Source organism: Ambystoma mexicanum, chromosome 5q, assembly GCF_040938575.1.
Source record: "Ambystoma mexicanum isolate Mex_15411 chromosome 5q, UKY_AmexF1_1, whole genome shotgun sequence".
In the NCBI taxonomy this organism is placed as follows: Eukaryota; Metazoa; Chordata; class Amphibia; order Caudata; family Ambystomatidae; genus Ambystoma; species Ambystoma mexicanum.
The window spans coordinates 687,092,704-687,116,161 of record NC_090933.1 but is presented as its reverse complement, the minus strand read 5'-3'; the positions used below and the strand labels follow the sequence as shown (position 1 = coordinate 687,116,161).

General features: G+C 46.2%; 1 protein-coding gene across 4 annotated transcripts in view; it reads right to left on the bottom strand.

Annotated features, from left to right (window-relative positions):
• Window positions 1-422: 422 nt before the first annotated feature.
• Window positions 423-23,458, bottom strand: part of CSPP1 (centrosome and spindle pole associated protein 1) — a 1,841,309-nt gene continuing 1,818,273 nt past the window's right edge. For all 4 annotated transcript variants that reach the window (XM_069621145.1, XM_069621146.1, XM_069621148.1 and 1 more), the window contains one exon: window positions 423-5,605. In XM_069621145.1, coding sequence (XP_069477246.1) covers window positions 5,376-5,605 — 230 coding nt within the window. In that variant the 3' untranslated portion in view covers window positions 423-5,375. The remainder of the gene's footprint in view (window positions 5,606-23,458) is intronic.

The following is a 23,458-nucleotide window of genomic DNA, read 5'->3' as shown; positions in this document are numbered from 1 at the left end:
TTGTTCCATAAGTGAGAGAGCCTTCTATTTTTGAACAAAAGGTTTGATGAAGCTGTAACAAAAAAGTAATTGCGTCTCCATCTCACAAGAAATAACCACGATTTTTAGGAGGTACTTCAAAATACTGAATGCAGTAAAAATGACACTACTCATAAGGAGTATGGTCAGTAAAACGGGCAATATTTCCAAACCCCTTCAGTTTTTACTGTTACTACGATACTCACAGTGAGACTTGAGCGGTTGAACATCTTCCTTGCATAACACGAGGTACTACTTTCATCTAGACCCATTGTACGTTAGAGGGAGGGAATACATGCTATAAATGATGACTACACAATTGCACATCGCATTTAATCTCATCGCTTTGCCATCAAAACATATGAAAAGAAAAATGCTGGGGTGTGAAATAAAGAAAACATGACCAATAATAAAATATAATTTATTTCATGAACACACATTTCAAAGCAAAATAAGTTACAAGTAATATTATTGACACACAATGTCTGTGCTGTATGCAGTAAGAGCACAAAATGATAATCAGTGCACAATCGAAAAGATAAAGAATGCTCATATTTCAAAGATGGATTTGGTCAATTACTTGGCAATAATGCTTCCTGGACTGGCAGGTCATATCGGGTGATGACGGTGTGCTGCATACGTTGACAAGCCAGTGCAAAGAAGGTCCTTTAACACGGGCAGTGGAGCGTTGGCACCCGGTGCTACCTGCCGCACCCAGCATTATTGCCACTAGCACCCTAGGAACATCTCCAGGATACCAATGATTTAAATCATTTTTAAAAGTGTGATTCGCCAATACACAAACGTTTTTCACCCAAAGCAAGTATACTAGTAAGATGGCCACCAGGGAAATCAGGAAGAGACCGCTACAAAAGCGCCTTTCTCCTTTTTGATTTCTATGGAAGCCGCCATGTGACAGGAGTGACACAGAAATGGGAGACTTTTTGAGGGGGAAGGTGGCAAGTAAGTTCATTTAATTCAAATGCCAAGGTGGAAGAGGGGGAGGTGCAGTGCAAGCCTGATCATTCAACAGCATGCTCGGAATGCAGTCAGCGTTACGCAAACTGATTGGCAGCTCATCCCACCCTAGTTATTTATACAAGTTATCACCAATACATTTGACTCCCTCAACCTGCAGTGTCATGCGTGCAGGTATTGGGGAGGAAGGGGCGAGTGGCGGAGGTGTTCAAAATCATTTTCCAGCTTAGAAAACACAGAAAAAGAAAAAAAAACAATGAAGCAAAAAAAACCAAGATACAATGATGAGACACCATTCTCCAATTTGCGTATCCCCCCAGAGAAAGGCATCGTTTTAGCACAATAGATTAAATCAGCAAAATAGAACAGCGTTTGAAGGGAAACCATAACTTTTTTACATGCAACACATTGGCAGATCCCAAAATGTATATATCTTTTTTTAAATGAGCCAAAATAACTGAAACACTGAATCGGAAAAGTTACATTTGTACTGACTCCAGGACTCCAAGTGTTTAAGAACTCTCTTTTTACCAATTTATAGCAACTGCTGCCACCTTGTGGTATGATCAGAAACTAAAACTGTAGAAGACACTTGGCATGTACATTTTACTATACATTCCAACCCACGGCCTCCATCATGCGTTACTCACTGCCACTGAGTCAATTCTGTATATTTCAAACGAACGTGTTAAAAAGCTGATAATGATAATTGATTGAAGTAATATATTTAAATCTGGTGATACATGCTTCCCTTAGAAACACTGCTGGATACCACTGTTTCAAGATTACAAAAAAACAGTAGACATTTGCAGGCGTCGCAAGCAAATCAGTGAAGATGGCAGCTTGCGCCAAGTCTTTTGTCCCTGGATTTGGTAAAGCAGGGCAAACTGTGGTTGCCCCAAGGCTCACTAGATAAAACTGACGTACTAAGAAGGCACACAGTACAACATCTTTTTAGACAGCCCTGTGTCCGAGGACCACTGGGAAGGGATAGTTTTTTCTCTAGAGGACACCATTCCTCTACCCCTTGGCTGCTGAAGACGGTGTAAACAAGACAGGGAACCTCACCTCTAGTGCAGGACACCCTGTCACATCATGGGCACTAGAAGGGAAGGTGGCATCCTTAATCGAGCCTGCCAAGCAACCAGAAGCTTGGAAAGGACTAAGTGGCAGAGAAACTACATTTCTGGAGTTCCTGGGAGAGTGGCAGTTGCTCTGGTGTGCCGTACGCCCAGAGCATCCATATTTGGACAACTGGAGCAGAATGCAGTTACCAGGAGGGATTCCAGTCAGTTCAATGCAGCTTCCGGGCACAGTTGGGGCTGGAGGCTCAGCACAGGTGCTTCGCTTCGGGGGAGCTTCCAAGCACACACATTCAGCTGGTCGATACTTCCTGGAGATGATCAACCAATTAATGCATGTAGGATTGGACTTGGGCTTACATGGAGAACAGCAACTTCTAAGAGATGAGCCATAATATGAGATAAAGCCGAGAGGTGAGGCGCGAGAAAGGGGAACACATTGCTCCACCTCACCAGGAGGTAACAAGAAGCCTGTGAAGGAGACAAGAGGTCGAATTGCTTTCCCCATAATCAGAGACCTAGTAGAGATGATGAGTTGGAGCTGGAAAGCCCAAGGCTACTCTATTCTTACTCAAGTTATGACATGGTGGAAATTCTTCAAGAAATACAACGCAGCAAAGTGTGCTGCAGATTAAATCCCAGAAATGATCGATGAGACTGGATGCAGTAGAACATATTACTCTGCTAAAGATCAAATCCACAAATTAATCTACATTTTAAATGAGAATGGATACAGGAGGACATATGACTTCTGCAGAACCAAGCCCTGAAATTATAGAGAAAGGCTGCAGTAGAACATATGACTGTGCTGCAGAACAAAGCCCTGAAAGCCCTGAAATTATGAAGAAAGGCTGCAGTAGAATATATGACTGTGCTGCAGAACAAAGCCCTGAAATTATAGAGAAAGGCTGCAGTAGAACATATGACTGTGCTGCAGAACAAAGCCCTGAAATTATAGAGAAAGGCTGCAGTAGAACATATGACTGTGCTGCAGAACAAAGCCCTGAAATTATATAGAAAGGCTGCAGTAGAATATATGACTGTGCTGCAGAACAAAACCCTGAAATTATAGAGAAAGGCTGCAGTAGAACATATGACTGTGCTGCAGAACAAAGCCCTGAAATTATATAGAAAGGCTGCAGTAGAATATATGACTGTGCTGCAGAACAAAGCCCTGAAATTATAGAGAAAGGCTGCAGTAGAACATATGACTGTGCTGCAGAACAAAGCCCTGAAATTATAGAGAAAGGCTGCAGTAGAACATATGACTGTGCTGCAGAACAAAGCCCTGAAATTATATAGAAAGGCTGCAGTAGAACATATGACTGTGCTGCAGAACAAAACCCTGAAATTATAGAGAAAGGCTGCAGTAGAACATATGACTGTGCTGCAGAACAAAGCCCTGAAATTATATAGAAAGGCTGCAGTAGAATATATGACTGTGCTGCAGAACAAAACCCTGAAATTATAGAGAAAGGCTGCAGTAGAACATATGACTGTGCTGCAGAACAAAGCCCTGAAATTATAGAGAAAGGCTGCAGTAGAACATATGACTGTGCTGCCGAACAACGCCCTGAAAGCCCAGAAATTATACTGGAGAATGGATGCAGCAGAGCACATATGCTAAAGATCAAATCCACGAATTTCCCTAAATTATAAATGAGAATGGATGCAGAAGGACATGTGACTATGCTGCAAAACTAAGCCCTGAAAGCCCTGAAATTATGAAGAAAGGCTGCAGTAGAACATGTGACTGTGCTGCAGAATAAATGCCTGGAGAAGGCAGAAGATCTCAAAGAGGAGAGGCCCCTTAATGCCGTGTTGGTGCAGGGAAACAAAGCCCTGAATGCTAAAATGGAGTGACTGGAGAACAAACAATGTCCGCCTTATACTTGAATACTGGTTTTTCCACAGGTCAAAGGCAGCAGCCTTTCCGTGTTCCGTGGCATGTGCATGCATGAACAGCTGGGCATGGGACCCTGATATCGGGGTGTCAAAATAATTTGAAATTACAGAATTAAAAACCCCACAAGAGCCACCTGAAGCAGTGGGAGCCAAATAGGATATTCTACTGGGTGGCACTCAGCACAATAATGGTGCAACTGAGAGATGCCATATATGGGAGAAGGTGAGAAGATGGCAGCTCCCTCTTCAGCAGGGTGAGGAGCTTCATTTTTAAAGGGGTGACCTTGGCCATGGAATGAAGGAGGAATGTCATGGAGCTGATGACACACCCAGACATTTAAGGATCTTGGAGAAAAGGTGGGATTCCACTTCATCCTTAAGACGGCCCAATACAAAAAAGATAGTACATTTTATGAGATCGGAGACCTGACGGCTGAAGGCGGCATCGGAAAAAGAGGACCTATGTGCGGAAGAGGGAGGATCCGAAGGTACCAAATGAATGGGATTTCTTGTACTGCTTTCTAGGGTCCAATTCCGACCGCAGGCCAGCTACTGGGATTGAGAACAAAATATGACTCGACATCTATCGATAGGCCATACACCCAGGAAAACTGTGCAGAGAAACTTACGCATAGCCTCCCTCACCTGAATGGCACGTTTCAGAGAGTGCTAGTTTTTATGGTTTGTCTGCGATGATAAAACTACGATATTATTGCGGCCTGATCCAAGGAAACGTATGGCAGGGCTCTGCAACCTTTGGCTCCTCGGATGTTTTGGACTATAGTCCCCATCATCCTTAGCCAGATTCTCCAATGGGGATAGATCATGGGAGTCTAGGTCCAAAACATCTGTAGAGCTGCAGGTTGCAGACCCATGCTTTATTGCGACACCTTTGTGAAAATACTACGAATCCTATTAGTAAAAAAACCTTTTTTATGTAGAAAATTCCCATTAAACCGATATCAAATCGACAATGCCCATCAGCCTATATGCACAATAAAATATACTTGTGAGCAAAAAGGTCTGACATACTGTGTTGGCCTGGAGGGAATAGCGTGATGAATGCAACACAATGATTGTTCATATGAAAATAGACACCCACATCTATTATTTCACGGTCTAGCACATAGTGGCCTCTGTATATCAAAATAAATAAACAAATGTGCTACTGTACAATTTTAAAACATGCACGTTTCACTGTTTTTACTAAGCATTTACAATTTTTCTCTACATTTTCAAACAAATTGAATAATACAGTATATACAAATAGCACAATCATATTTACACATCTTTTTTAAACTAGAGGCGAATCTAGAGATACTGTAAAGTGCTGTAGTGATTAACATTCCTTTCAGTTACAAAAAGGCACATCTGGCGTCCAGGCCCACTCCTTTAACCATGTGCAGTAGACAACCCTTGCCAGTTGAAGGGCAAAGGTGTTGCAGATGAAAGCTTATCTTGACTGGATTGTCCTGCAATAAAACGCTTGAGTGTGTCCGACGTTCCGGGCCTCATCCAGGGATCAGTGGCCACCGTGTCACCAGACTGGGGCCTCGCTTCATCGCTGCGCTGGAAGTGCTTAAGAAGATCATCTGCATCTCCCAAGGACGACACATCAGCAGCTGGAAAAGAAGGACAACATCACCTGTATTATGACAAATAACCTGCCACGTCTTGTTTCCTAACACTCGGTAGCATGTTCTTTATAAGAGAAGGACAGAACACCAAGACTGCAGCCTGCTAAGCTATCAACATCAGTGTGCATGCCTACGACACTGCGGGATATGAATGCATATTTGGAACACTCTCTGTAATGCAAAAGTAGACAGAGGGATTAAAAAGGTACCTATATTCAAATCTAATCGGATAGAATGTTGTGTTCAGTACAGAAAACGAAGTCCCCATATTTAATATTCAGTCATCACGATCAAGCGTTACTCAAGCATATCCATTTTCTTAAATATGTAGACTTATTTATTTTCTGGTTTTGCTTTAAACTTTGTTCACCACTTGGGATCATCACCCCAAACAATACTATCTAAAATCAAAGAAAAAGTAAAACGTGCGACGCCTGTTCTCTTAGTGTCTGCTCTGCCTCTTTCACACCCGAGTGGGGATAGCCTTTACCACAGGCAGGCCTGGAAAGAATAGCCAAAAAGCGAACTGTGCCTTTAAGAATTTCTGTATGGGGCTTCGAATGCTGACCCACCGAAATACACAGATCACCACCAACCCCCGCACTTTTTTCCATAGGGTTTTTCCTAGACCAGAAACAATGTTGTGAAGGTGGGAGAGGTAGAGTTAAAGTTAATGTTAAAGGACATTTGTACCGTGCACTATCACCACCGAAGTGGTCCCCTGGCGCTCTGGCGGCTCTGAAAAGGGAGGAGGGGGGTGGGTTAGTGGGAATAAGCTGGAAAAGTGCAAGAGAGCAGTGATGTGCTGTTGGCAGCCTCAGCCCGGTGGGTCCGTTGGCTGGGCTTGGGGTGTTTTACGGTCCGTAGTCGGTGTGTGCTGTTGTGCAAGTATATGTGTGGTTTGTTTTGTTTTTGCGTTGTTGTGAAGTTTGTGCGGATTGCTGCTTTTTAGGCTTGTGGTTGTGTTTGGTTAGAGTTTGAGAGGTGTATGCAGAGGGATGGAATTGTTAGTTGGTTGTTTAGTTGGCATTGCTGTCCTTGCAATTGTGGGATTCCATCTGGGTGCGATACATGCTGACATTCACATTTCTATCTGGATGCGATGCAAGCTAAAGTCAAGAACTCCATACGAGTGTGGCACATTCTAACCATTATATTTGTATCTAGATGTGGCGGAAGCCAGAGTTCAGAATTGTAAGTGTGGTGCATGTTAAGAATAACATTTCTATCTAGATGCGACGCAAGCTAAAGTCAAGAATCCTGAGTGTGGCACATGCTAACAATCACATTTCTATCTAGATGCGACACAAGATCAAGTTAAGAATCCTGAGTGTGGCACATGCTATCAAATACATTTCTATCTAGATGCTGCGCAAGCTAAAGTTCCGAATTCCATACTTGTGTGGCAGATGCTAACTGTCACATTTCTATCTAGATGCGGCGCAAGTCAAAGTTCAGTTCCCTACATGTGTGGCACTAGCTAAAATTGGCAAGTAAGTTCATATGCATCACAAGGCAACATTAATAATCCATTTACAGTGGTCACAAGTCTTCCTAAGTATGTATTGTTTAAGTCTATGGCAATCTACGCTATGGAAGGTAAGGTAGAGTGACAGGGGCTTTCTGGAGTAGAGTAATTGCTCTACACCCCACCCATGCCACACTCACAGTTTTGTTGGTGTCTGCTGGCTTCCTTGGTTTCCCATGCGGACACCTGCAGACACTTCTTGGAGCCGCCATTTTTGGAGCCGCCCTTTGCCTTCGGGGCCTTAGCCACAGGGGCTGCTGGGCAGAGGGCTGCCAGTGTCGTGTCCAGGGTGAGGAGGGGTAGGCCAATCAGGGCCTGGGGGATGGTGCGGGAGGCAGGACTGAAGGGAGAAGCTGGACAGGGGAATCGAGGACGGCAGGGATGGTTCTGGGTGGAATTGGAGTGCCATGTTGCTTCAGATGGAGTTGGGCAGCAGAAAAACAAAACACTTACCCGTAGAACCACGATGTAAGTCATAAATGATTGTGTAATAAATTAATAAGTGTTCTACCAAGAAGTCCAGAGAGCAAGTGTCCATCTGAACACTTGTAACTATAGACCTCCGTGTAACACCCTAACAAGCTCACACTCCCTCTCGAGATAAGCCTGGCCGCACAGCTCGCCACAAGAAACTGTGCGGTACAGACTCATACCAAATGTTGGTTTTGCTTACACCTGTAGTCCTAGTTGTGTGTAGTGGTCCCAGTAGGTACTGCATACAAACTTTGCCTAACATTTTGTTTGCTACTGATTGTGACCACATGCCATGCGCTGTCTAGTGTAGGAGCTGTGCTCCCAATCCTGACAGGGATGCGTCCGTCGTGAGAGTGGCTTCTACTAAAGAGGTGGTGAAGGATTTTCCTTTCAGAAGGTACTTCTTTGACCACCACTGCAAAGACTGAACAAGGGCTGTCGGGACGACCACTAGATCGTTCCACTAACCGCTTGCCTGACACCATTGGCTCGAGAGCCACTCCTGCATAGAATGCAGATGGGCCTGTGGAATGAGGAAGCCGCAGGATGCCATCATCCCTCGCAGCTGCATGGCTTTCAGTACGGTTACCCGATCACTGGCAAATATTGGGGGATCTTTAACATGTCCTGAACCCCCTCTCTTTGGAGGGGAAGACGAGCCAGTCTACTGTCCGAATTAGGGCCCCCAGAAATTGTTTGACTTGATTGGGGACCAGCCTTTCTCGTTGATGGAGAACCCCAGGCTGATTTATTGTCTTTTGGGTGTTCTCTAGAAACACCTGGTGCGAGTCTCCAGTTATGAGCCAGTCATCGAGCTAAGAGTACATTGGAATGGACTATCTGCACAGGTGAGCTGCCACCACTGCAGTACCTTGGTGAACACCCTCAGGGCTGAGGCAATGCCGCAGGGGAGTACTTTGAACTGATAGTAAGTGTTCTCTATCTTGAACTTGAGGTACTTTCTGTGCGCTGGCAACATGGAAATATGAAAGTATGCGTCTTTTATATCCAAGGTGGCCATGTAATCCCCTCGCTTTAGCAACGGAATTACTTCCTGCAGAGTTGTCATCCTGAAATTTTGAGATTTGACATACAGGGAAAAGGCTGCCGGCAAAAGGACAGGCGGGTATTGAAGATCCTGCGTTGTACATATGGCTTGGCAGAAATCTGATTAAGAGACTTCAAAGCCTCGTGCTCCTTTGCAGTTTCAAGGGTGTCATACACTGCCTTGCCGAAGAGGGCAGAATCCTTGATAGGTTCATTAACGAGTGAGCACTGTGTCTCAGGTTTAAACCCAGATTGTTTAAGCCATACATGATGTTTCAAAAGGGTGCCTTCAACCAAAACCCTTCCCGCAGTCTCTGCGGAGTTAAGGGTGTTTTCCGATATGTTTTGTGTCACTTGACGTCCCGCGTGCACCACTGCCAGAAGCTGTGACCTAGTAGGCTCTGATACATTCTGCAGACCCTCTTGCATTAGTCCCCACTGGACATAAGTATAGCTAGCAAGGAGAGTTGTATTGTTAGCTATGCGGGTACTGTAGGCAGCAGAAGTAGTAATGCGCTTGCCCAGGGCATAAAGCTTTTTGCAGTCTTTATCGGGGGAGATTCCAACAATGACAGTGGAACCCCAGCAAATTCTCTAGTGGTGCTAATGACTAGGGAGTCTAAGATGGAATATCCCAGGATGTTGAGATCGGAAGGCACGGGGCAAAACATCTGCTGGACCCAAGGATTGATCGCCCAAGTAAGGGAGGGTGTGAGCAAGGAGAGGGCTATGCACTTTTTAATAGAATTATGACGCAGGATTGCTTGGCCGACAGGAATCTTTTCCTTGAGGATATCCTCAACTAAGTCTGATTAAGGCACCACCTCCTGCGTGACAATAAAAATGAACCACTGATTTCCTAAGGATAGTGTTAAACAGCATTTGATCATCTATGGGGGAAGCTTCCCTGGTTTGAGATACAGCAGGAGCATTCAAAAATATATAATCTGGCTCAGCTGCAGGGGCAGTAGGTCAATTCACTTGGTCATCTGCATGGGTCCAAGCATATGGATCTTGACAAACAGGGAGCCATCGTCCTGATCCGGGACATAGTAGACATCATCGTCCTGATAATATTGATCATCTTGAAAAATATTTTCAAGGGGTGGGAGGGTGAATCAGGTAATCATTGTCTAGGAAAAGAACTAGACTCAGAGAGTGAAGCCTAGGAGACTTTAAGCACTAGGACGTACATCAAGGGGACGTAACCTCTTAAGGATGATATAAAACCCCCTGAAAAATGAAGACATTCTAACATTTTGTTCATACAATCTTTAAATCTTTCTCTAGTCTCTAGTCCAGGCAAAGGAAGAGCAGTCTTCTGGAAGAGGGGAAAGCGTGGTCAGAGGGACAGAGTCCTTCTTTAGGGCCTGTGACAGGGGTGGGGAATAGCGTAAAAGGCAATGAAGTGACCAGTGGGGCCCAGGCCCATGAGGAGGGGCCTTGTAATGCTTTTCCCCAGAGTTTGGGGGCAGTTTTTACTAGAGAAGCACGTTTCAGCACGTCTTTCGATGCCCCGGAAACATGCGTCGAAACTTTAGGAACGGTGCCCTGTGAGACCAAAGCCTTGGGACCCTGTGCCGGCCACAATGTCGGGGCGGAGCGTGCCCTGAACCCGTAGGGTCAGAAGGCTCCGCCAAAACCTTTGACGGGCCTACAGGCACCGATGGCTTTTTCGACAAGTCCATTGAAGGAGGCAGAGGGGTTGTGTGTTTGGCCTTTGAAAGAGAATGTGTCTCCTTGTCGCCAGGGTGCGACTTCCCCATCGCACTGCTGACGGCATGCTTAGCGGGATTAGGGATGCACACACAGGAGTCTGCAGACTCCACAGTAACGTCATCGGACTCGAGCCGTGGCTGCTTGAGGAATCCTCTTCCGAGGCAACGGTGGGAGAGTGACTTTTGAGCCTGCATGGCATAGGCTGCCCACCACTTTAGCCCAAAAATGCATAAGGACAGGCACACAAAGTTTACAGGCCTTGCAACGCCTTCCATAGTGAGTGTCTTTCCACAGAAACTTGCAGTTGCATGAACAAAACTTTAAAGTAGTTATCTCCATAATAGCGTGGCAAAGTAGCCAGATGAGAAAAGGAAGAGCAGGAGGGAAGGGAAAGAAAAGGTATTCTCATAAAAGTGGCTAAAGAAAATGGGTCCCCACTCTCCCTACTGTAAGGCCGAAGCCTTAAGTACAACAGCATGCATCGAGTCACCGGAGGCAGCAAAAGGTTTGCAGAACGGCAAAACGTGAATAGCCGTTGAGAAGTTCGAACAGTCATCGAAGAAGTCAGTCAATGGGTGCACCAAAGACGCAGGAAACAGCAATAATTTCTCGAAAACTAAGGGAAGCAGTATCACCAGGAAGGTGGTTTTTCTGTGTCTGTGGCCTCACTCTGAATCCTTTCGGACTGGTTGGGAATCAGCTATGGCATAGCGGGAGCCTGCACACCACAGGCGGTGCCAGGGGCCCCTACATGGCAAGTCTGTGGGGAGCACAGGCCTCACTCACCCAGAAGGGGTGAATGCCGGCTGGGCTTGAATGCGGACAGCGGCATGGGAAGGGAAGTGTGTGTGTGTGTGTGAGAGAGAGATAGAGAGAGAGCGTGTGAGTGAGTTAGAGAGAGCAAGCGCAAGTGAGAGGGAGCAAATTAATGTTCTGGTTGGGTGCCCATGAAGAAAATGCAGTGTGAGTGAATGTGACAGAAGGCATATGGGTAGATGACTGGCTAAGAATGTGATTGCGTGTGAATGTTCTGGGTGCACATACGAGTGAATATGAGCAGAGTAATATGGGTGAGTGACTGGTGGATGCACGCGTAAATGTGATTATGTAGACGTGCAAGGCAGTGGGGGCCCACGAAGCATTGTTTTCCTAAGTGACATGGAATGTTTGACTGGTATTTTCAGGCAAAGTAAACTTGATGTGTGTTAGTTATTACGTGGCTAGGCTGGCATTTTGGTGCAGCCAATCTAGCCATTTGTTATTGTGGCATGACAATTTGTACCTGAAATCTATGATAAAGCAAGTGTGATACGTGTTCTTGCGTTTCTAGACTGGCCTACATTGAAGCCAGTTTGAAAATGCCATGCCACATTAAGAAGGCTCTTAACTGACACGCCTCACCCATTTTGGGTCTCGAACCCTGCCCCTTGTGCTTTATTTGCTTAGGACACACAGCAGTGGCATTTATTACTTTGGGTTCTGAAAATTCCCCTCTGATGCGTTGGCAGACCCAATCCCAGCTTCCTAATATTTTCAACCTGGGATTTCATTTTCAAAGGAATATGTATTCTAGGAACTCTTATTGTTGTTAAGTAATAGTGTAAGCTTGCAAACAATTTATGAACTACTTATGTCCGGCATCTTCCGTTTTCTTTTTTTCTTTTTTCTCCTGTATTTTGCCCTTTGGCCTTGTTTGGTTAAAAGTGTTGATTTGACAATTAATACAGGGCTTCAATGATTTCACCTATTGTTATATACATGTGTAGTATATGGCTTCAACCAGTTAATATATGATTTCAATTATTGTTATGTATGTGTATTACATGTTTGACTTAATTGTATATATAAATATCTTGTATTAAATATGTTTTTTATCTTACACAAAACTCAATTGTTATGTGAGGTTATGACTTTGAAATATACATATATACTTTGAAATATACAAATGGGTGTAGTGTTCTACATAACCAATGAGGTTATTTCGGGAATAGGACCCATACAGGACTTAACTCCCTATGAGGTTTTAGGGGCCGTCCCCTGCGTTACCAGTACCCCTTTTGTTGTACAGTAAGAAAACATGTCTAATGGCAAGGCCAACAGTAGTATGTTCTTACGTAAGGGTACTGGCATATATTGGCAGGGCCAGCTTGGACATTTTTCTTATAGTATCATTACTGGAATTATGTGCAAAGCAAACATGAGTATGTTCTTATAATGGCATGTATTGGTGCAGCAAGCGTGAACATGTTTTTTATGCTGATATATATTATGGGGAAAGGCATTAAAATGCACTGGGAAATGCTACCGTGCATGGTTGACAAACGACTTGGCTTTTTACCCAATTTTTAACCGAAAGTGTGCCGCATGATGCCCTTTTTTTATTCTGTTCTATTCTATTTAATTTTTGTTAATCGCTGCAGGCCTCAGAGCGCTTTGAACCCATTATTCAAAACATTTTCTCAGGGGGAGAACTCCCCCCGACCCTCGAACCCCCTTTCGTTAGTTTGGGATCCCTCACTATGCACAGTCACTTTCGCATACATTTGGCAAATATTTACACCCCTACAATAAAAAAAAATCACCAGTCGCCACTGGTGGCTGGACATTGCACACGCGTGGTGGTCCAGGCGGCCCAAAGTGTGGTGCATCCCATGCTTAGTTGAGGAGCTCGGGGAAAGGGGAGCCCCTCAGCGTGGCTTGCAGGGGGTCCCCAGTCTGTTTCATGCCACCCGGAACTCGATCACACAATGTAAAGTCCTGAGACGGGGTGACAGCATATGGTGAATGTTTAGAAGAAGCATCCAAACAAATACGCTTTCAAAGCACATGTAGACGCTGCCATGTCCCTGGTGGAATGAGTTCTTATGCACGCCTTGTGGTAACATTTTGCGATGCAGAGGATAATCCATCTGCAGATGGTTTGCTTGGATAAAGCCAACCCCAAACTGGACCGAGAAAATGCTAGAAAAAGCTGGTTACTTTTTTTAAGCCAATTTAGGGGCGTTATTTCCATGAGGTCGTTCCTGTTTGTAAAAAGTAAAAACCACTCATGGCATTCCCCAATACCAAATTTGCACTCTCGTGGTTATAATTTGAATTCGTCTCATGGAATATGCGTTTAAAGATACTGTACTTTAGAGCGTCTTCTTGTAAAACCTGGTACAAAAGAATACGATAAACATAGCATTGATTACAATTGTAATGTTGTGGATATTAACTGAAACGGTAAATTGTGCAGTAGTGAAGGTCGCTGAACTAGTTTGCTATGGATGTATGGATTTGTAACATAAGAAGTGGGCGACAGCCAGGAGAGGAATCAGGAAGCTGAAGAAAGCGCTCAAGGAGGGAGAAATAATATATTCTGCCTTCCTATCCAATCATCCGTTAGACCGCAATACGTGGCTGATTACTGATCTGCTATGTTCTAGCACGTGGGGAGTGGTAGCACTGATGGACTGGAAGTCTAGCCAGGAAAGAGCGTTTTAAGAAAGCAAGGCATCAGATGTGCAAGGTGGATGACGGGATATTTGTGTTGCAATAATGTTTGTTTTGGAGAGATAGGGCTTTTAATACTCTGTCATTTTACTATTACACAAATAGAACTTGTAAAAACGATAGAATAAAATGCAATAAAGAAATGTACAACCAAAAATAGAATATGCCAACTTCCGATTTATTGATATAAACTGGATCTTCTGAGGGTTCAGTGGAAGTGGTCAAGGAAATGGTGAAAATGGAGCTGAAGGAGAATTCTGAACCAATGGATGTACACAAATAAGTCGATTCTTGAATCGAAGCACAAAAGAATGCAAATATTCTTGATGGATCACTTTCTGGAAAATATTATTAGTAACCCACTTCGCACATTTTTCAGTAATGAATGCCGGCCATTAAGAAGTGGAAGAACAATAATGTGACTAGTGGTATGAGGCAGTGTCCAATAGCTGAGGGGCCGTTAAAGATGGCCTGAGAGTCGTGTGAATGTTAGCATGACAAACATTTAGCAACTTGCCTTGGAACATACATTTACATTTAAAAAAAAAGGCTAATAGGGAGAAAAGGGAAAGGTGGTTTATCTTCCTGAGAAAGTCATTGTTGTGCTCCCTGAAGTCCGCTGCTGCACCTGTACTGTCACTGTCCTGTGTGGCAGCTCACCTTTTTTCTCATTCTGCTTCTGTTCTGCAGCATTGCCCCACACATGCCTCCTCTCCTGCCTGGCTCCATGCTCCCCGTTCCCCATTCCCCATGGATGCTTTGGTTCTCCTGCTCTACCAATGTGGATTCTGTTCTTTGTCCTCCACACTCCTGAAGTCCTCACACTTTCCTCACAAGATATCAGGTATGGGGAACTTGGCATATAGGCTATGGATTGTATGCAAGCTTGGGAAAAGGATTTGTGGACTGAGATCTCCAACAGTAAGTGCAGGGGTATTCAGCGCAAGGCGGGTAGCGTGTCCACCTGTATACAGCACGTAGTGAACACATACAAAGTTTGCTTTAAATGTTATCTCACTCCCCAAAAGCTTTGTCTGAGATTCCCAGGAGGAGGGCGTCTCTGACCCCTTGGTTTGTAGTATTTGGTATTTTGTATCATTTGTCATTTATATAGCGCCCACACCAAGGCGCTGTATAAAACACACTTTCAGTACACTCGAATGAAGAAAATAATACAATAGAGAAAAATTCAATAACTACAATGAGATTAAAATACAGCTACGATTGAAGAAAGAACGTTTTTTGGGCAGCACGGAAAGTAGAATAAGAGTGAACAGACCGCAAAGAAAGGGGAAGAGTATTCCAATAGAGAGGAGTCAACAAAGAAAAAGAGCAGAACCGTGAAGAAGCACATGGGGATGGGATACAATTAGAAGAAAGTGGGATTGAGAGTGAAAATATCAAGAGGGAACATAAGAGAAAACGAGATATGGGAGCAAGTCCATACAGCGACTTGAATACTATACAGAGAACGTTGAATTTCAGTTGAGTGTGGAAAGATAGCCATGGAACAGAGGCCAGAGAGTTAGAAATGGATCAAAGGCTCAAAGCAGTTTCAAATCATTGTCCCCTGTGGGCCCTCAGTTCCAGCAGAGATTTGGTAACCTTCAATGCACAGGCCTCTAGCCACCCCCTCTTCCACCGAAGAGTTTGCCTTCAGTTGACCCATTATTTCGAATAACAACTTGACTTGCAAGGAAAGCCCTAGCAATATCCAACTTGCTTTTCCTGGAGTCATACCACCACTTGGGTCAAGCCGACCCTCTTTTGCAGTGTAGTTTCTCAATAAAGCCTTGTACAAATGGAGGACTGTGCAATGCCGCCCGACAATGCCAGTACAATGATACCATAAACCCAGGACCTGTGGCAGTGGCCGAGTCTGAGATGGTCCAATGGGAACAGGGCTAATGGCTCCAAGTCAACAAACTAACCAGTCATGCATCTTTGGGAGTAATTCAGGCATCAACCCTCTCCCACAGTGGACGCACACAGAACTGACCCCACTCCGCCCCCCCAAGAGCGGGTGCAGCCACAGGGGAAATAGGTCAAAGCAATCAGCTGTATTTAGGAGGGAGAAGATTGGGGGTGGGGAGAGAGGGCAGGGCAGTGACGGATGCACCAGGGCAGTTGCTTCATTGTTGATTTCCACTGGGCCAAATTGTCACTGCTCTTCCACGAAATTAGCACTTATAACCAACGTCCACCACCCTCTACCCGTGCCATTGACCCAGGATCAGCCCCATTAGATTAGAACTCTTTAATAGAATCTCAACAGCGCCTGTAGCAGGGGAAATGAAGTATCAGGCTGTAACTGCCCCAGCCAAACAGGAAAGGCCCAGTGTGCCCAACAGTAGGTGGCAGAAGCAGAACTCAGACTTTTCAGAACTAAGCCGTGCTCTCCACCAGATGGCTTAAAGACCTTGTGGTAATTGTGCCTAGTCACGCCAATGACATAGATGTAGTCACTCACCAAGGGCTGTGGATGGACATGACCAGGCTGCCATTTTTCCTAAAGCTCACAGCCACCCAGTGGGCTTTTCAGACCAGTCAATCATCACACAGGGGGTCCCCTCCACACCTGAAACTCGTCCAACAGCAGCTAGAGGCAGTCACATATGCGCCAGACAATGAGAGTGGTTCTCACAGGGTACGCAGAGCAACCAAGAACTAGCAGCTCCTCCATTGGCAACCAAACCACACAATCCCGGATTAATCAATTTGTAACGAATAAACTGTCATTTTCTCGACAAGCATTGTTATAGTGGTTGCTGGGTAACTGGGTATAGCAGTAGAAGAGCTGGATAGACAACGTGTGAAGATGAACCTGCTGGGCAGGCAGCTTCACAGTAAGATCAGGATCCAGAGGGAAGCTCAAGGATTTGGATGTGAGGAACAGTGTGGAGACAATAACATTCATAAGAAATTATTGTATTCACATCTGGATATAGAGCTTGTGATTAGGCAGGGTAACTAATAAGTACTCCATCTTTAAGGTGTTACATTTCAGACGCTCCTTGGCCATCCATTGCTTTACCAGGCAGTTCAGAATCACATGGATGTTCAGCACAGAGGACGCCCACAGAGCCATTCTCCAATGGTTATCTTAACGTACTGTGTGTGCTGCAATTTGACTCTGTGAGAGATGCTGATGAGTAGAACAAACACAGTAAGTTAAAGAAAGCAGCTGGAGAATGTTTCCAGCACTTGAAATGAGTGGCGGTTTGCATGGGTGGTCAAGTGACCCAAGCAGTTTGAGACCTATTGCAGACTGAGTGGGGTCGCCGGCCACTGTTGGGCGCCGGGCAGCATAAAATGGAAAAGCACTGTGCAGTATCTGCCTCTCGTCAGCACCTCCTGCAGAGTGAATTTGCCTCCTTGACCACATCTCTTCATTTGCTCTTTTCTTTTATCATTATTATTAGGGTAGTTCGTGAGTGCTGACATAGCTTCGGAAAGCAACAGAGATGCTTTATGCATTGTAGAGGTTAAACTTGATTGTTCAATGCTCCTTTCCTTCTGGATTTCACTTCGCTGTTTGTATATTGTGGGAACTTCCTGGCCTTGAAATAACAGTCAAGATGAACTGCTGACAGCTCTGTTTTAGCCATTTATGTTTGTTACCACTCTACTTGGAGGCCTTTGAAAGCATAAAGTGAGGGGGGTAAAATAAATAGACAGAGCATCAGGAAAGTTACCTGAAACCTGTGCATATGTAAGTCTCATGGATAGGATCAGGGGATTCATGGCAATGGCCCTGGCACTTCATTGTAAGTTTGCAACCAAAATGTTAAGCTTCTTAAGTCCACCATAAATCATACTGGAAAGGCTAGGTGGAAGGGTGAAGCAGTCCGTTTATTTATTTTATTTTTTATTACTGTTTTTATAGACAAAGGCAACAAGTAGTCCACAATAACAAAGGGCAACAGGCCCTAAACCTGCCCCCCCCAATTCACTCGTGAATACAGTATGGAGCCTGTGTAGAAATAGAGGCACATGAGCATACATGTCTAATCAGTCGCAGTTCAATTGTCCAGGAGTAAGTTACAGAGCAGCCACAAACACGATTCGGCCTGGGGCCCCACAGACACACACCCAAGCTTGCAGAGGTTGACATCCTAAATCCTAACGGGGCCCCTGGAGGTCGAGCCATATGCGGTCAGAATCCAGAAGGCCCCTACTTCTCGGGTCTTCCCTCCTCACAAGTCACCCCGTTACTCCTGAGCCACGCCCCGTTCACTGGGTGAGGCCGAGGGTGCTTCCGCGCTTAACAGCATATATGATCGAAAAGGGGCCCAAATGTCTAATGGTCTGCAGTTAATTGGAAGTGTTTGGGCATTCTGTGTCTCTCTCCTATCACACATTGACATGTTATTAAGCAAGTCGTGAAATGTAGGTGTCCTGTTTGATCCACAGGATTTAGCAATAAGTGACCTTGCGACCGTGGATGCCATTGCCATGAGGCGCTTCTCTGATTGAAGGCTCTCCTCAACCAAGATCCATAATTCAGGGGAGGAGCCCTCCCGGGGCCTAGCATATCGTAGATAGCAGCCTCCACCCTATTCCACCGGGTTTGTACCCGATGGCAAGACCATGCTATGCGAAAGAAGTCTGCAGAGATCCGACCCCATTTCTGTCAGCTCGGGGACCTGTCGGGGTAATGTTTGTGTAGGCGGGCTGGGGAATAGTACATCTGGTGCAAAAATGTAAAGTGTATTAGGCGGAACCAGTTATTAATTGATATAGATCTGGTTTGCAAGCACACAATGTCCCACTGTTCCTTTGATAGTGCCTTCCCCAATGTATTTTCCCCACTTATCCCTGTAGCTGTCCGAGTGAGTGGAGTTGTTTGAGCTGAGTATTTTATATAGAGAAGACTGGTTGGATCGGGGGAGAAGTAATATACAACAGTTTTGGGTAAATAGGCAGGGCAGTTCTGAAGTCTGGCCAACTCGAGCGTATCGCCTCGCAGAGTCGGTAGTATAAAAGCATGGTAATAGGAGTCCATTCTCCCTTGTCCTTCAATTCCATCCACTAGATAAACCTGCCGCCAGGTGCCACGTCCCCCAGGGTATGAATGTTTAATTTAATAAAGTGTTGTCGAAATATCTTCTTGTGCGTGAGGGGGATGCCTCTGACTCCATACATCGCCAAGTGCGGGGGTGGGGGGTGTACCACAGATTCTGCCCCACCCGACAGGCCAGGTGGTCCGAGGACTTAAGCATTACCTCCACGGACTGTACCTCAGATCTCTCCTGCCTCTTTGGGACACCCCACAGCAGCCCTCTTACATCATTGCGGAGAAGCGACTCCCTCTCAAGGCGAGTATGCAGAAGATCAATCGAAGGGGACCACCACCACAATGAGTACTGAAGTTGGGCTGCCAGGAAATGCAGGTGCAGGTCTGGAAAATCAAGACCCCCCTGAGGACATAGGGCGGCACATCGTATCAAGTGACACTCTGGTCTGATCGCCCACCCATATGAGCCTGTTCATCAAACCCTTAAGCTGCACTCAAAATACCGAGGGAGGCCAGATAGGCACATGTTGAAGATGTACAAACATTTTGGAAGTATCACCATCTTAGCCAGCAAGATCCTGACTGCTTGTGAAATGGGCAGACTGATCCACACATCTACTTTGTGCTACAGGCCCTCCAGGACCGCAATATATTTATCTTTATACAGCAAGCCTGGAGATGTGGGGACTTTTATGCCCAAATACCTGATAACCTGTGGGCACCAGCCGAAGGCATCACCAATGTCGTCGTGGGCGACGCAGGGGGTCAGGGGAAGGACCTCAGATTTGGTCCAGTTGATGCGCAGGCCCAAAGAGGGAGATCTCCTCTACCATAGGGTGCAGGTTTGTCTTGGGATGTTTAACATACAGCAGCATGTCGTCTGCGTAAAGGGAAACCACAGAATTGCAGGAGTGAATCCTCACCCCTCTGTGAGCGTGGTACTCCCACAGCATGCATGCCAGGGGCTCAATTGCCAGGGCAAATAGTATAGGGTAGAAAGGGCATCCCTAACTAGTACCCCGCATGGGATAGATTGCCTCTGATTGCATGCGGTTGGTGTACACCAGTGCTTTAGGGGTGGCGTACAGAAGATGTATCCATTGAATAAAGGAGGTGCCTAGGCCTGTTCGGCAGAGGACCTCAAAAACGAACGGCCACTCCACCGAGTCAAACGCCTTTTTGGCATCAAGTGCAGCCACGGCTATCGGGATCTCTGGGTTCACATTAGATATCAACATAAACCATCTGCAGAGATTGTTTTGAGTGGAGCGCCCTGGGATGAAACTGTCCTGATCCAGGAGGATCAGCTTGGGCATATACAGGAGGAGCCTATCGGCTAGGAGTTTAGCTAGGTTCTTACTGCCAGTGTTGATTAAGGAGCGGGACCTATAGGAGGATCATTTATGGGGGTCCTTTTCAGGTTTCAACAGAAGTCACCAAAGTGGTTCTAGTGGACTCTATCCCCGAGGATCGGGCTGCCTCATACATCTCTTGCATTTGGGGGAATTAATATGTCGGGATACACCTTGTACAGCTCAGCAGTGATCCCGTCCGTGCCGGGGCCTTCCCGTTGGGGAGTGACCAGGTCACCTTAAGGAATTCTTCGTCTGAGGGGGGCGGTAATCAGCGTCGCACCCTGCTCCGGCTCCAACCAGCCCAGTGCTATTCTGTCTAGGTACTGCATGATTGAGTCATGACCCGCAGCGGTCTGGGTGGTGTACAGCCTGTTGTAGAATTCCCAGAAAACCCCAATGATCTCACTATTGTCCCGAACTGACCCCCCCCCCGCTGTCCCCTTCGATTTCTACTATATTATCCAATTGGCGTTCATGTCTTATAGCCCATGATAGTGTCTTACTCGGGCGGGCGCCTTCACCATATGTTGCAGAGGGTCTCCCAAAAAGCATTCCTCCCTGTCAGTAAAAATGCCCATTTCCTCCTCTTTTCCCTCAGTCAGGTCTGTACTTCGGGGGTATCTTGGATACCTTGCTGGGTCTCAAGCTGTTTGATTTCCATTTCCAGGGAGGAGATGGACCTGCGAACACACTTTAGGACCTCCCCCTTCCTTGGATATACAGCAACCTTGTAGGTATACCTTAAAAGCTTCCCATACCACCCCTGGGTCTGGAACTGAAACTACATTCACCTGGAAGAAGGTGGAGATGTCCTGGCGCATCTCCTCGCGGAAGACAAGGTCTTCAAGGCTGCAGGCTCTAAATCGCCACCTAATTGCCTGGGGGGACAAACCGTGCCCACAAAGCTTACCAGTACCGGGAAATGGCCGGATAAGGTCCTGGGGAGAATCTGGGCACGTTGGGCAACATGGGCAAGCTCAGGTGATAGAATTAGGTAATCGAATCTGGAAGAGCTACCATGGACCCCTGGATAAAACGTGTATTCTCTACCGGTGGGGTGGAGGAGACGCCATATATCAATAAGGTTGTGATATTCCGCTATGGCTGTTCATTTCTGGGCAGCTCTTGTGAGGTTGGTCTGGGTAGAGGTGGTCCTATCCAGGTCGAGCGAGAGTCCCATATTAAAATCCCCTGCCCATACAATCTCGTAGTTCGGGAAGGCGCACAGGTGTTCAGCGCACCCCTGAAATAAGTCTGGATTATCAAAGTTGGGGGCGTATACGTTAACGAAGAGGACCCGCAATCCCACAATTTCCCCGACCACCAGTCCCCTCCCTGTCCTCCTCAATGTGATCGTGAAGTTTAAACTCCAAGGAGCGAAGAATGTAAAGGGCAACCCCCCTGGGAGTGTGTGGTGAATGATGAGCAGTATCTGAATACCCCATCCCGTGAGGTTGGGGCGCTTGCCCCCCTTATCCAAGTGAGTTTCCTGTAGACACAGTACATTAACTTTATGGTTTCTAGAAAAGTTAGCGATCAAGCAGGCCTTCTTCCCATTTGTAAAACCACGTATCCAGGTCAGAAGTGAAGTGTAATATCACTGCCCTGGGTATCCATCTTTACTTAGAAATGTGTCATAACCCTTCATTGTTACGTTCAAGTAAGAAAGCCAATCTAGGTCTCCACTATGTCTCCGCTATGTCCATGCCCAATCTCTTAGAATACCCTATAAGTTAGGCTGGGTTGGCTAACAGGTAACTCCACCGCCTCCCTGTCTCGGACCCAACGACACAACATATCATGAACAACCCATTCCCCGCCCACGCCAGAATCACAAATCTACCGGCAATACAAACCCAACCCCCACCCTTACCAAATCAACTGCCCAATCGAGTCCTTCTATACCACTGGGCACAGGGGGCTGCCAGCGACTGGTTCGACTCCATGTGTCGGAAGGCGTACCACCAAATTTCTTGCATAATGATTAAGATTAACAGTGGACATGCCACAGGGCGTTCGGGAAGAGGCCATCAAGTAGCAGCTTTGTTGTATTCCGTACTAACGCACAGGACTTAAAACTTAATGTGCGGGTATCATGGGGACCTAAGGAGGGAGGCCCTCGGATCCGGGATATCCATAGCAAAACGTTCAGCCACTTCCGGAGACGTGAAGAAAGTGACCTGCCATCGTACACCACTCTGAGCTTGGCGGGGAATATCATGGAGTACCGTAACTCATTTCTTAGGATGTTCTTCACTGCCTTAAAGTTCTTTCTTTGATCATGTACCTGCTGGCTGAAGTCTGGAAAAAGGCATATGGTCGCTGATCCCTACTGTAAAGTTTTCTTTTCTCTCGCTGCTCGGAGTAGTATGTCTGTCTCTATAGTTAAATATCCATGCTATTATGGCCCTCTCCGGAGGACCGGGGGGAGGCCTGGATGCCAGGGAGCGGTGTGCACGCTCTACCATGAACATACTTGTGACTGGTGGATTACCAAGGGCCTCCTTAAGCAGTTTCTCCACAAACTCCTCCATGTTGTCTATGGGAGTGGTTTCCACCACTCCAGTTATCCGGATATTTTTTCTTCTGGATCTCCCCTCAAGATCGTCATTCTTTGCCACCATCTTTTTAGTTGTTTGTTGTAGGGAGGCCACTTCGCACTGGAGAACTGCAACCTTATCTTCCCCTTCGCCGATCTTCTGCTCGGCCTCTGTCATCCGAGCACACAGCTTGTCAATTTGGATCAAACTTGCAGGTCAGGGCATCAATCTTGGGCCGAGATTGTCAGTGCTGTTCTTCAATGCCATTAGCGTCTGGTTCAGGGCTGAAGCATCAAGGTGGGATGGGCCTGGCATGTCGCCCAGCATGGGAGGATTCTGATCGGTCCTGGCGAACTGATCCATCTTCGCATGTTTCTTGGGGTTACCCATATTGTGGTGGTGATGGCCTACTGTCACGAGGTGCCCTGTGGGAGCACTGCCCGCTCCAGTGGCACCCAATCTTCGACCCACTTTCCAGGGGTGGGTTCTCCACACCTCCACTCCGGGGAGGTTGGTGGGCAGTCTTTTTGTGCTAGCATACCAGGACTAGTTGAAGGGTGAGTCCACGGGTCAGAGGTGCACACAAGTTGGAGGAGGGAGAAGGGGCACTAGCTTTAAGGGTTTGTGGGTGCCCGATTACCCACTGTGCCACCAGGGGATCCC